The sequence below is a fragment of the Polyodon spathula genome, chromosome 1 (genome assembly GCF_017654505.1).
Source record: "Polyodon spathula isolate WHYD16114869_AA chromosome 1, ASM1765450v1, whole genome shotgun sequence".
Taxonomy (NCBI): Eukaryota; Metazoa; Chordata; class Actinopteri; order Acipenseriformes; family Polyodontidae; genus Polyodon; species Polyodon spathula.
This window is the reverse complement of record NC_054534.1, coordinates 27,801,855-27,815,589: the sequence shown is the minus strand read 5'-3', so window position 1 is coordinate 27,815,589 and position 13,735 is coordinate 27,801,855. Positions and strand designations below refer to the sequence as shown.

General features: G+C 38.6%; 1 protein-coding gene across 4 annotated transcripts in view; it reads right to left on the bottom strand.

The window, feature by feature from the left end:
- Window positions 1-336: 336 nt before the first annotated feature.
- The window catches only part of LOC121316750 (mitogen-activated protein kinase kinase kinase 1-like), a 45,674-nt gene continuing 32,275 nt past the window's right edge, over window positions 337-13,735 (bottom strand). For all 4 annotated transcript variants that reach the window (XM_041251896.1, XM_041251903.1, XM_041251921.1 and 1 more), the window contains exons 11-20: window positions 11,736-11,857; window positions 11,329-11,420; window positions 9,996-10,188; window positions 8,088-9,363; window positions 7,158-7,310; window positions 5,999-6,161; window positions 5,114-5,245; window positions 4,629-4,771; window positions 3,008-3,139; window positions 337-2,891 (exon numbers count right to left, since the gene is read on the bottom strand). In XM_041251896.1, the coding sequence (XP_041107830.1) occupies window positions 2,742-2,891; window positions 3,008-3,139; window positions 4,629-4,771; window positions 5,114-5,245; window positions 5,999-6,161; window positions 7,158-7,310; window positions 8,088-9,363; window positions 9,996-10,188; window positions 11,329-11,420; window positions 11,736-11,857 (2,556 nt within the window). In that variant the 3' untranslated portion in view covers window positions 337-2,741. The remainder of the gene's footprint in view (window positions 2,892-3,007; window positions 3,140-4,628; window positions 4,772-5,113; window positions 5,246-5,998; window positions 6,162-7,157; window positions 7,311-8,087; window positions 9,364-9,995; window positions 10,189-11,328; window positions 11,421-11,735; window positions 11,858-13,735) is intronic.

Genomic DNA, 13,735 nt, shown 5'->3' with positions numbered 1-13,735 from the left:
ATTTAAACCTTTATAGCCATGAAACATCATATGTATAATTTATATCTGACATGTGTATTTCTTGACTAATAGTTACATTGAAGAACAATTCACATTTAACAACTGGATAATGTTTAAACCTGAATCTATTAATACCCCTAATATACAATGCTGTTAGAACAATGTAAAAGAAATGCCAAAATATTTGTTCAAAATCTTTTATTTATTTACTATAAAGACAAAACACCAAAATAATTGCAAATTACACTATAAAATGCGTCAAAAGGGGTAAAAACTTTAATAATTAAAATATCTTGATATATTTAAAAATTACAAAGAATACATTTAGCCAATTTCTTTTCTTAACCCAGAGTTTTCAGTAACAATTTTCTTGCACAGTAAGGTGCTAATAGAAGTTAGCCCTTAAGCCCTGGAAGTCTTAAGAATAACAGTCACACACACACACACACACATATATATATATATATATATATATATATATATATATATATATATATAGTGAAAGTGAACTTTGGTAGAGGAAAATCTATAGGACACCTGAGGTAGTAGAAACTGGAATAAACAGCAGTAGACGTTATTTACAAATAAAAAAGTACCACCAGGTAACATAAGAACAGCACAAAATAATTACATTACAATCTCAGTCCAGCTCTGATCCAAAGAATAAGATTACATCACATCCATTAAAAAAAAATAAAAAATATACCACAATTACCAGCAAGCTGAGAAATACTAACAAACTCCCAGTGTCAGGAGAAGCCACAGGCATTAGGAATTTTAACATTACAGATACAGAGATTGATGAAGTAATATTGATTAGCTGAGATTCACCAGTTTTAAGAATCTGCCAGAATTTGTTTTGTTTTCATTATATAAAATGGCAAGGGTGTATCATTTAAAGCTTAGACAAAATAAAAACTTGGAAAATAAAATACAAATAAAAAAAAATTACAACAACCATCTTTCAAGAATCTTGAAAAAGTGGTAAAAAAAAAAGTACAGGAGTCAAGTACAATAAATTTAGCTACCAAACTTCACATTGATTTACATTAACTCTTCAAGCTTTGTCAAGCTTGTACTCTGCATAAAGAAATATACATTTGCATAAAAGCTTTCAATTGTTTATAAAAAAAAGTACTTGTGACTTTTGTTTTTTAAAATGACAAAAGTACATACTATTGCCGTCTCTTTTCTCAGCATACAGCGGTTGGAAACACGGAGTGGATGATATCATACACTCGTGTTATTTGTGTTTTTGAACATTTAACAGTTCAAGCATCATTTTAGAGCATTTCATTTTCTCAACTGGTTACAATCAGAACATCACCACTTGAAGAGCTAAAGTTGAAACGATTATATTAACTAGGTACATGCTCTAAACCCTAACAGCCTGCCATAAAGCTGAATAAAATCAAAGTCTGTCACTTTCCTTTGATACTGCAGGTAATTAACACAAATAGAAAGAAAAACAAACAAAAAAAAACAGTATATGCCACATCCTGGTAGCATTCAGAACCTATTGTGAATAGCTGTACAGAGGACTAATAAAATACTGTATATTCTCTATCGAAGTGATCAGTCTGGCAAACACAGTACAGCAGAAAAGGAAAATGCCAGCTACATATGACCAGCAGGAAGAGCATCAAATCTGGTTCTTTCAAGAAATGCAACAATACTGCTTTTAAAGATTTGTGAACTAACAATGGCATCAAAAAATGTATTGACTCAACAAGGCTCAAATGTAAGTGACATTTTATAAAAACAGCAGGGTGATCACCATGGCTTTTGGAATCCTAAAACAAGAACCCATCATTTTATTTGAAGAAAGGTCTCATAGGTTCAAAGGTATCTTTGACATTAACAGATTTTTCATAATACTCATAAGCATTTATTTTTATTGTAAAAAAAATACACTTTCTAGACTGAAAAATAACAATTCTTTCATTGCATCTGCATAAGCTTTCACATCGGCATCAATTTGCTTGCGCCTATTTAATATTTTTATTTATGTATTTATTTTTAGAAGATCTCCTTTTCCTGAACAATGTTAAATGTATGTCTTATCTTTCAAAATACAAAAACCAGATTACATGGTCTGACAGTAAAATGCACAAACCAGCTGCAACATTATGCATTTCAGCCAAAACATGTGGTTTACACAAAACCACTGATCAAAAAAAAAAGGAGACTTTTACTGACGGTGTTTACTGAAGTAACAGAAATATTAAAACCATTGACAACGACTTACTCTAACCCGCTTAACAAAATAAAATAGTTAAAAACTAAAATTTGGAGCAGTAATATACTCTCAATGTGAAACACATGAAGAATTCTGTGACATCTAGCTGTGGATTAAAAACATGATGCATTTTGAGCCCCCCAGCTGCTAATATTGCAGAAAGAGTGCACCAACAGGAAAATGTTCATCACTGAACTGCCCTAAGACTCTACAGATTGCTTTATTTCATTAAAAAACAAAGCAAAAAGAGAAGATGCTCTTATGGTCACTAAAGGCCAAACTTTCTCAAGGCACAATTTAGAAGCTAAACCTTTAACTAACTTGCATATTGTGGTAAGGTACAGCTCTGTATGCACCAGTCACATAATAAAGCAGCAGCCTTTCACAGACCTCATTTTCAGGGTTTGTTTAAAGGCTGCTGCAGCACCGCTGTTCTGTGAATTTGTTTTCCTGTGTTCAGTAGTATCTTTCACGACTAGTTTCCACTCTTGTGGTATCGCCTCTACCACGCTGTCCGGATAATCGGGTGTTTTAGGAGCTCTCGCGCCGGAGGCCTGTCCAGTGGCTGAAGTTCCAGACATCGCAGAACCACGTCTCTAAGACCTGGAGACAGGTGGGCTGGGATTGTAGGAGCACTTGTGGCACTTGCAATCTGAGGTTTAAAAGAAAAAGAAAAAAACCATCAGACTCCAAAACAGAGTTCAAAAACAAAAACCGCAACAATTTATAAAACAGAACCTGAAATACATAAAACAGAAGGTGACATACCTTAAATATCAATGCAAGGTGATTGGAGTGCTTCTCTGCATTCCACGGTGGCTTAGCACAGGACATCTCTATAACAGCACAGCCCACACTCCACACATCACAGCTCCTGCCATACTGCAGGCCTCTCAGAACCTGACACAAAGATTGCAATGTCAGACAAGCAAGCCACTCCAAGCACTTAACTGTTGTTTTGCAACATGTTTCAAAAGAGACTCTTAAACTGGGCCCTACTTAGCACTGTACCCTGCTCTCTCTCTCTCGTTCATTTTGCACCACAAGAACGTTCCTCGTGACGCGCATGTAACCAGTATAAACAAAAACAGCTTTGTACGCAGGTGGATTCTAGCAAGTAAAACATATCTACAACTTGCCAGACACATGAAGAAAAAATAGAAAAGGCACTGCAAAGAGTGGAAGAAAATTTTGGCAAGCCACTAGATAATTTTAGGATTAAAACACGTAGCTCCTTTTTTTATCCGTGTTTAATTAACAAGCTGTATGTCTGGATCCAATCAAAACGTACATGGGCTATGGCATGATACTCTGCAGTATTATTATTATTATTATTATTATTATTATTTAGCAGACACCTTTATCCAAGGCACCGATTCTAGGGTGTGTGAACTATGTATAATCTGCAGAGTCGCTTACAACAATGTCTCACCCAAAAGAAAGAGCACAAGGAGATTAAGTGACTTGCTCTGGGTCACAAAATGAGTGAGTGAGTGAGCTGGAATTTGAACTGGGAACCTCCTGGTTACAAGCCCTTTTCTTTAACCACTGGACCACACAGCCTCCTATATGGTGCATAATTTAACACTACTGCTTTCATCTTATTACTTTTTTAGGTTTAGAAGCATAACTTGTATTAAGGCTACGATCTTCACTGTCAGTGAAACATCATTATTATTATAATTTTATTTTATTTAATAATGCCTAACAAAAGCTACAGTAACAGGTAACTGAAGGAATCTTTTTTGTACAGCCTCTAGCTGTGTAACACTCACTGGCAGAAATCTATTTTTATGATTAAAGCCCAATAAAAAAGTACAAAGGAATATTTTTTTGTGTGTTTTTACACTGGATTAAAATTGGTGCTTATGATAAAGGACAAATATAATGAACTGTAGTATTACTGAAGAACCAGACAACTTATTTCTCGCCTAATTAAACATGTTTTGGACTACAATCATAACAAGGGATTAGGAGCCCGTTCATTGTTGGGGCCTCAAAGCGATTTCTAGTGTCTTTTGTTCAGAGTTACTGAGAACTCTAAATCCACTTGAGCTGGTTCTTAAGCAGTCAACTCGGAATGCTTACATACCATTGGCTGGATTTCTCTAATCTTTTTTTGAGCTATTAACTTGTAAACAGCATCAGACAAAATCTAACTGGCTTATTACCATGCTGCATGTAAGCAAGACACACAATCCTACACTGCATGCCTTTTCTAAAAGTTGAAATGCTCAGTACTCGAACGATGGATTTCCAGAATGTCAGCATTCAGCTGCCTTCCCTTTTCTATTTTACTTTGAGTAACTCCAAGGACCTGTCTTTATAAAGCAGCCCAACTTGATCAGCAATTAAGCTTCAGATGACAAAAACACACACGCAGTCTTACCTCTGGAGCCATGAACGCGATGGTTCCCAGAAGCTGTCCCTGAAACTCACCAGCACCAGTGCCCTTTGATGCCAACCTGGCAGCAGCTCCAAAGTCCGCTATTCTCAGTCTCTGCCCTGTGCTGTCAATTAGCAGATTGGCACCTACAATAAACACAACAAAAAGTGCTGGTGGTTACCAAAGAGGCAACAGCAGGAGAAGAAAATCCATTTCCCTAGTTACTACCTCCATATTCCCCCAAACACCACACGCACATTCCAATGAGACCCCCCCCCCCATTCCCCTGACAACTGCAGGGAAGCATGCGCTCCTAAACGCTGCAAGCATGTCATTCGATATGGCTTGTACTCAGTTCAAGGCTTCAGGGCTGAAGGGTCACCGCGAGACCAAGACCTCGCTAGGCTCTGGCAGCAGCACAATGCCGCTATTCTCTGTAGGAAACAGTCCTGCTCCATCAATTTGCCTTCTGAACTAGCCTTTCACACCTTTGATGTCTCGGTGGATAATCTGGTTCTCATGGAGATAAGAGAGGCCACGCAGCAGCTGCTGTGTGTAGTTTATGATAACCACTTCCTTGAAGGCTCCGTACTTGTTCAGTAAATGAGAAACTGATCCACCTGAAAGAAAATAAAAAGGAAAGAAAGTAATCCTCCACTTTTAATGAGTCGTTTCTTGAGCCACACTGCTCCTCAGATGCTGTTTCTGCAAGAGCCTGTAACCTCCTACAGCTGTCAGCGCAACATTTCAGCTTTAACCAATAAAAACAAGGAACAAATTAAAGTCATAGGTGGTTTTTATTAAATAACAAAGCAAAGTTAAAGTAAGACACATGCCAATATTAACAGAATAAACAACCTAGGTTACTGTTAATGAGCACTTTATAAATTATTATTATGACTTTAAGAGCAGTACATAGTTCCTACTACAGCATTTTATATTTGTTTCTCTGAGATTTCTATGCTTGAAGACATGACTAAGACCACAAATCCAGGCTACAGCATGTGTACCAAAGGTAAAGGACAGTATTGCACATGGTTCATGCCTTCATGCAACTTTCCAATAGGACAGCCATTTAACACATTTTTTTTTTTTTTTTTTTTTTTTTTTTTTAAATCTGCTTCAAAAGCCTTCACTTTTACAAACATATTTCCCATAACATAAAACAGACTTGTTTTTAATAATGTCCAATAAACTCCAATTTAAAAGGGATTTAGCAAGCAGTAATTACAGTGCAGCTGCTTCTTTTCAAAGAGCTGTGTGGATACAATGATCTGGTGTATTTCTCGGCTATTAGGTAAGCTTTAACTATTCCGTTACCCAAAACTATCCTGCAGAGTCTGCACGCTTTGTTCTGTAATGTGTCGGCTCACCTGCCATCCACTCCACAAAGAGATTATAATTGTTCTTTTCACACGTTGCCCCCAACATTCGAATGATGTTAGGGTGGTTCAGATGGCCCATCATCCTGATCTCTTCTCTTAAAGCTTCTACCACCTCTTCCTGCTCAGAAGAAGTGTTCCTCACATAGGTAACCTGAGTCAAGAATCAGAAGAGTCCTTTCTATGCATTGAAGTTTTGTTTACAGTATGCATTACAGGAATGCACAGACTTATAAACAGTCCAATTTAAAGCTGCAGTGCCCCATACTCATATTCAAGTTTCTATTGAAGTATGAACCCTGGGTAACTGTGTCTATATTTATTCCCCTTAGTTTAGCCTACAGTGTACTTTGTAAACTAGACATTTTCAGCTTTCCAATTACTTCAGAGTCAGTAGGCACAGGCACTTTGCTCCATCCTCGAAGCCAATTTGCCACAAGCAGGATGTTAATACATCTAGAATCTCAGGGAAGCCAAAGACAAATATACATAAATGAAAAAAGGTGCTACTTTTGTTAAACCGTTAAAATACTACAGGAAATACACACAGATCCCACATTCAGGAAAATGAGGGGAGAACATGTCAAAATAGTGAGCAAAATCAGATCAGAAACTACTGTATGTCACATCAAGTACATTTCTGAATGGACCAATAACGTGTTTGTAGCTAACATAATAATAATAAAAAAAAATAAAACACTATTGCTATATATGTTTTCCTTTCAAACTGAGACCAGTATAGAGAATGGAAATGCACGCCAGGCAAGATTTCTAGTATTATTTCTGCTAGCTACAACCACATTATGAAGGAACTAGATCTGTGTGAATATCTGAAACACAACCTCAGTTATGTTTCGAAAAGATATATAGAAAGCTGCATGTGTGTGTGTACGGTATTTCAAGTAGTTAGAGGAGGAATGTCTTGCATGTATGCCGAGATCTCAATAACCTGCTGGTTTTCATCTTTCATTTTAATACTTGCTCTGTTTTAGACTTCTTTCTACCATAGTAAACATAGCAGTGTTAACTTGGTGTCAGGGATGACAGGTACTCTGTGTGCTTTGGCGGCTGGTATGAAACACAGTTGGAGTACAGGACAATATTAAAACACAATTTTTATATTTTTGGTCTTGATGAAATCAGGGATTACCTGTTTGACAGCCATTAATGTCCCTGTCCCCACATCTTGAGCCTGGTAACAGGATGAAAAAGCTCCAAGACCTATCTGTTGTCCTTTGAGCCATTCTGCACCCTCTCTGTAAGGGTGTTTTGCTTTGGTATGTCCAGGCAAAGTCTCTGGGGTCTTAACATTTCAAAGAAATACACAGTTAATAATGTTCCCCATTGCTTGGTTATTGAACAATTATATAATTATATACATAGGTAATTTCTTCTGTTTCAACAATGTCCTTTACTTGCTTTTATAATATACCAGACATTGAAAGTCTTTATTCCAGGAACAGTTTGGAACATGTACTGTACCAGTGATACTAATGTAAACTATTTGCATTCCATTAAGTCCCTAGAGAATTCTGAATGTAGGCGAGTGAGAGTCCTGGGAGACTTCAAGGATATCAGAGCATGGGAAAATATCCAAAAGGCATTATGATATGAAAATATCCTACAGCGTAGTGTAACACAGTGAACAACTGTTAAAGGGAAGAAATAAAAAAAACTAACATTGAAACTGAAGACATTTCTTCAGAAAGATACTGACTTGGACTCAGACCAAGTACTCTAGGAATTTAGCCATGGTCTCTAAAAAATCTCGTCCATTTAAAAAAATGTGTGTTCTTCTAAATATGGCTTTGTAGGTTATTAAATGTTCAGTGGTAAACAATCAGGCAAACAAAAAAAGGGAACTTGAGTTCCAAGCTACCCAGATAATTTAGCATGGTTAAAAATCCCAACAGGCTGCTAAAACACTTATGGATTGTCCTCTGGAATACTTTTAATATTGTACACTGTATAATCCCCACTTCAATAAAGTTGCCCATGCAATACAGTTACAGAATGCTAAGAAAAACCCAGACACTGTCATAATATACAGATCAATAGTAACCCCAAAAGTATCACTTACATCCATCTGAATAATAATCACATCCTCTCCTTTGTCCACCTGAAGCTGAGGGATAGTTGGCAGTGCATCCTGGGATGCAGACATTGCCAGGACGACAGCCAGTGCTTCCTCCTCTTCAGCCTCCATCTTCTCTTTGCACTGCTGGTGCTGTTTCACGTCATCGCTGTACGAGTCATCGCTCTCAGTCCTCTCAGGGGACAGTACTGCCACCTCGGACTTGAAGGTGACCGTGCTGTCGCTGGCGGGCAGGGAGGCTTCCAGCAGGTCCTCCATGCTGGAGTTTAGCTCCGCTGAGGTGTCCAGACGATGGTACTTATCCTCCACTGGTGTGAAGACCGTGTCCTCGCTGGGAATCAATACGTTGTTGCTGCTAGAACTACTCTCACAGTGCGAAAGGTCTTTTAGGTCAAGCTTCATGTTGCTTTTCCTCGTTTCGTAAAGCTGCTTCCCGCTGTCGCTCGGAGATGGTCGTGAGGGTTTTGGTCTGTGGATCTGGCTGCAAGGCAGAGGCCTTGCCTGGGTGAAAACGGGAGACAGTTTCTCAGGCTCTCTGCTTCCGGGGGAGCACTTTTGAACCTGGAGGGAGAACTTACGTTGGGTGCTTGGGGAGGCAGATGCCAGCTTGCTGGGGACAAAACCCTGAGGTCTAACCTTGGCATTCTCAGTTACAGGCAGATTTGGGGGGTTAGAAGAAGGAGACGGCAAAGTTGGGAACAAAGTCGGGGAATGACTTGACGAGGGGGAGTTCAGACACTGACTTTGCGGCCTGCTCTTTGCCTGAATGGGAGCCTTTGGCTGTTCAGCAGAAGCGCTTGGCACTGGGAGTCCAACAGAAATGCCAGCTAACCTTTCTGCAATGTCCTCTGGACTGGCACCAGCTTTAATATCGGCAAGACCCCTTGCTATTCTTCCAGGTAACCGCACAGTATGGGCAGGGGTATTATTTTCTGTGACACTTGGCGAGTTCTGCGGGGCTGAAGGCTCTACAAATTCGTCATGACGTCCAGCTGCGGCATGCACATCCTCCATGCCCAACTGAATGGCTTCAATAATGTCCATCTCTTCCGCGATGGCCATGAGGCGGCGCCGCATGCGTGTATAATGCGTAGAGCTGGTCACACTCAGCATGTCCAAGAGCTTCACAAACACATGGGGCACCCTCGCAACCATCCTTGCAGCACTCAGGAAGACTCTCCGGGACAGCTTTCCAACCATGGAGTGGGAGTTGTCTATGGACTGAAGTGCAAAGCTCAGAAGAGATAACAGCTTCTGATACCTGTAAAAAAAGGAACCAAAAGAACCAATATCAATGACTGTAAAATAGATTTAAACAAACAAACAAACTAACAAACACATATTTAATAAGTTACACGTTTGAACCACACTGCTGGCCCCCACTTTTTATCTCCCATCCTCCATGCAAACTGCTGCCTTTGTCTCTCCACAAATATCAAGCAAAAGAAGATGTTCCCCGACCTTAATGTTATATGCAGGTCTGCACATTTTCAAAGTGCAGTGTTCAAGGGTTATTAAAACATTTCTATAATTCAAGTAAATGAATCAGTGGATTACAGAAATTACCAGACTTTGTTACTGTTTAAATAAACACTTTTTGTAAAGAACCATACTTTGTATTCCACTGCTCAGAGTGTGTGGAGCATATTAACTTTTTTTATAAAACAGGATATTTATATCCTGAATGTAAAGAAAAAATGTGTTAATTTACTGCAAAATCAAACAATTCTATTTCATGTGTATTAAACACTAATAAGTAACATTTCCTAAAAATACAGATGGAGGCCCAGTTCAAATCAAATCATGACAGGATACAGAATGGATTTGTTGCAAGAGATTTGCTTTGTTTGTTTATATTAGTTGATGAAAGTCTTAACTGTAGAAAAACAGTACCTTTCTGCAACAGCTTCTGACTTCTGGCAATCCCCACTGGAAACAATATGGGGGTAAAACTCAGCAGGAAATTCCAGTAAGAGCCTGTCAATGAGGCAAAGACGGCCCAGCAAACACTGCCAGTTGCTGGCTTCCGTCTGAGTGCCGAGAATACAATTTAAAACATAGTCCACACCTTCAATACCAATGGACCCTGCAAAGACACAAGAAATAGTTAACCTAGATAGACAAAGATAGATAAATAGATAGGAGACAGTGTCGAATATGTCTAAGAGGGCATGAGTACCTCTTACTGTTCACTTCATTTCTAAGTTATTGTAACAGGATGCCGTGTGTGGTGACTTCAGAACCGGAAGAAACACTCAGTACTGCCAGGTGAAATATGAATTGCGCTGTTGCGCAGTTTAATCAATAAACAGAAAATAAAAGGTTGAACAAACAAAAAACACTTTGTAAAATAAAACAGCACAGTAGCCAAAACAAACAGACAGACACACAAACGGTGGATGAACAAACAAGTATCGTGCTGGTTGTAAGCCAGCACGTAGCAATTGTTAATCTTAGTTTTTACCTCCTCTCCACACCTGTTTTCTATCCACGAACACACAACCCTGAGTGAGTGAAAACATGCTGCTTTTATGCAGCTGTACCGAGACTCGATTGCTAATCAATCATTCAGTTGGAGTTTCGGTACAGCTGCACGTGAATTTACTTAGTGGAACTCCCCGTGCTCACATATTACATTTTACCTGCACGTGAAGTGCTGTGCAATCCTTGTGCTTAAATACAAATATACATTTTAAATCACTCGTGTTCATAACCCATTTATATCCAGTGTACCAATGACTATACACCAACATTAACACAGAACACGTAACATACAACACAAATAAATAGCCCAGGGGTGGCGCACTTTGCCACAGTTATACAAACTGGTTAATCCTCTGAGACACAAACAAGCAAACCAGGCTTCAATATTTAGGGGTTAAAAAGATACAAATATATACAGGCATTCTATGTTGCCATGAGAATGCTTAGTTGCAAGAAATACATCCTTGCATTCTTCGTGTTCACAAGCAGACACGGGTAAAAATTATATTGCAGTATTCATGTCTTCTTGCGCTATGATGCTTTCCTGTCTGCAGCTTTTAAAAACAAACAGCAGCGATTTTTTTTTGTACCATAGAAACAAGAAGTAAAAATGAATGACAGCAACTCCAAAAGAACAAGGTTCATACCCAAACCAGAGGAAATCAAATACTTGCTGGCATAAACCTCATCAAGTTGTATTTGCATTCAGTGCAAATTTATTCAGTCACTCCATCAGTCTTACCTGCTTTAAGTATTTCTCTCCCAACAGCCAGCTCCCCGATCTGACCTTTACACAATTCCAGCAACGTGGAAACAGAGAGCTGACTTGTACGGCTGTAAGAACAAACATTTTACACACATTAGGATTGCAACCACTGCAATTTCAAACAAACAGATTTGTGTCTTCTGCACATAAAACCATTTCTCTTCAAAAACATTCACAATGGTAATGTTACTTCTTTAATACAGGAACACAAATCGAACACAAGGTGGCACTCTTTACAACCAGTTCTTCAGGCAAATGGTTTGAGGGCATTTGAATAGAAAATAAAACATGCACTTCTGATTTACACAAATAACTGAAAATGATAAGATTCACCCTCTACTAAAGTAAATTAGGGGAACCATTTTAAAGTAAGATGTGTGTACCTGTTAGCATCTGCACACTTAACCAATATGGTCTCCACTACTGGCCTGAGAAGCTGCTGCAGTCTTGTTCTTTCTGTATGAGTGTGGCACGGAGTGTAAACCAGCATGGCTCGTAATGTTTTCTGTGAAGGGGGGGGGGGGGAGTGTTATACAAATTTTGCACGTCAAATGCACAAAGACTATGAAAGCTACAATAAAAAGCTTATCCAGTATTTTATGTAGTGGATACTAAAATTAATTAATTATTACAATTAGAAGCACCCTAACTGTTGTAGTAGTAGTAGGAGAGAGAGAGAGAGAGAGAGAGAGAGAGAGAGAGAGAGAGAGAGAGAGAGAGAGAGAGAATGCTCCAATATGAAGTGGGAATGCTCAATTACTAATGGGAAAAGCAATTATGTGCAAGCTGCAGCGTACATATGGTACAGTTCTAATAAAATACAGTACATGGCTGTGCTCTAACATAGAAGGCTCATCATTAAAACAAAAAGACCAGAACACTGTCTGGCTGTATGGATTGAAAGGGACAGCTGTGACCCAGGGAATTAATTGGACTGCCAACTGAAATGGCTCCCAGGCTCATCAGAAAACAGCTTTCAGCACCACAGGGAGGTCCATCTGCTTTAAATAAGAACACCCTACTTGAACACCACTTGCCATAAATGCCTTGGGTGAAAGTGAAGGTTTGTACCCATGTCACTTTTTTGCTCAGCCCAATCCTCTCTCATGCTTATCCACTATTTAGCTCCTTTCTATAAACCACAGATGTGACGATACGGGAATTGCATGCAAATAAACGTTTTCAATAGGCTGTTAAAAGCTATTAAAGCTACAACTCAGATGGACTCAATTGATGGTCAGCTTTTTATTCCATGTTGCAGTCTACTGTTGACCATTTTGTGTGAAAGGATAAGAAAGAACCTTAAACTTAAATATTAGGTACTGTTCAGGCCAAATCATGCATCTTTCTGCAACAGCAGACTAAAAGCTTGAAGAGGGTTGTAGTTAAGAACCGTATTTACATCAGCATCTAGTCCTCTTACAATGTACTCTCTTCTTCTTAAACTAGCTCCAAACAAAGCAGAGACTACGTCCAAAGGCTCTCAAACATCAACCCTGTAGCGGTTATTTATAGCACAAAGCTACCTCCCCTCTACTGTAGAGAATAATAGAATAACAAGCTCAACACAAGACCCTTTCTGACAAACACATGCCTGAAAACCAAAAAGAACAAAACTTTTCTTGTGCTCCTAAATACCAACCCCTCTAAGCAAAATGCCCCAGGCAAATGTCAACCCTCTAAAAGGCCTGAATTCAAAAGAACAAGACTTTTTACTACAGAAAAGAATAATTAGGTTAGAAACCTCTCCTGGTGCCTTTCTCGCTATAGCCTATAGCACTGAAAAGCAAATATAGTACACCCTGAAAAGAACTAGATCTCAAAGTGCTGTAGTGAATCTATCAGAGCTTGGTAATGTTGGGATGTGTCAAATAGAATACAAACGTTTTGCTGGCTTTGTTTTACAATGTATAGAACAGCAGAACCTCAATAATATTTTTGTGTTTGGTGAATCGCTTTATGCACATGTAAAGACATTCTTCTCGACAAAGATTTGTGCCACATAACACATTTAGTGAACAAAGCGTTATTTATCATAAAAGCAAACAAACCAAAAAAAAGCCATAGTTTAAAATTAGGTCACATGTTCAAGTTTTGTGAATATGAGACCTTTATGTCATTTTTAAAAGCCAGCAAAAGTGCATGTTTTTCATTTAAAGGCTGGATATATAGACTGCATGCATGGTTGGGGTTATTTTTGATTATTAATAAACCTACTTTTATGCAACTTGCATAATCAGAAAGAAAATGTCTCAGTGCTGCTAAATGCATCACCTGCAAGCCACGACTACTGGTACATAAAATTATTAACTTGTTTTAAGGCGTGACGTGTTTTGAGGCGTGTGTTTAACGTGTTTCAAGGGTGTTAACCTTGCTTCTGATT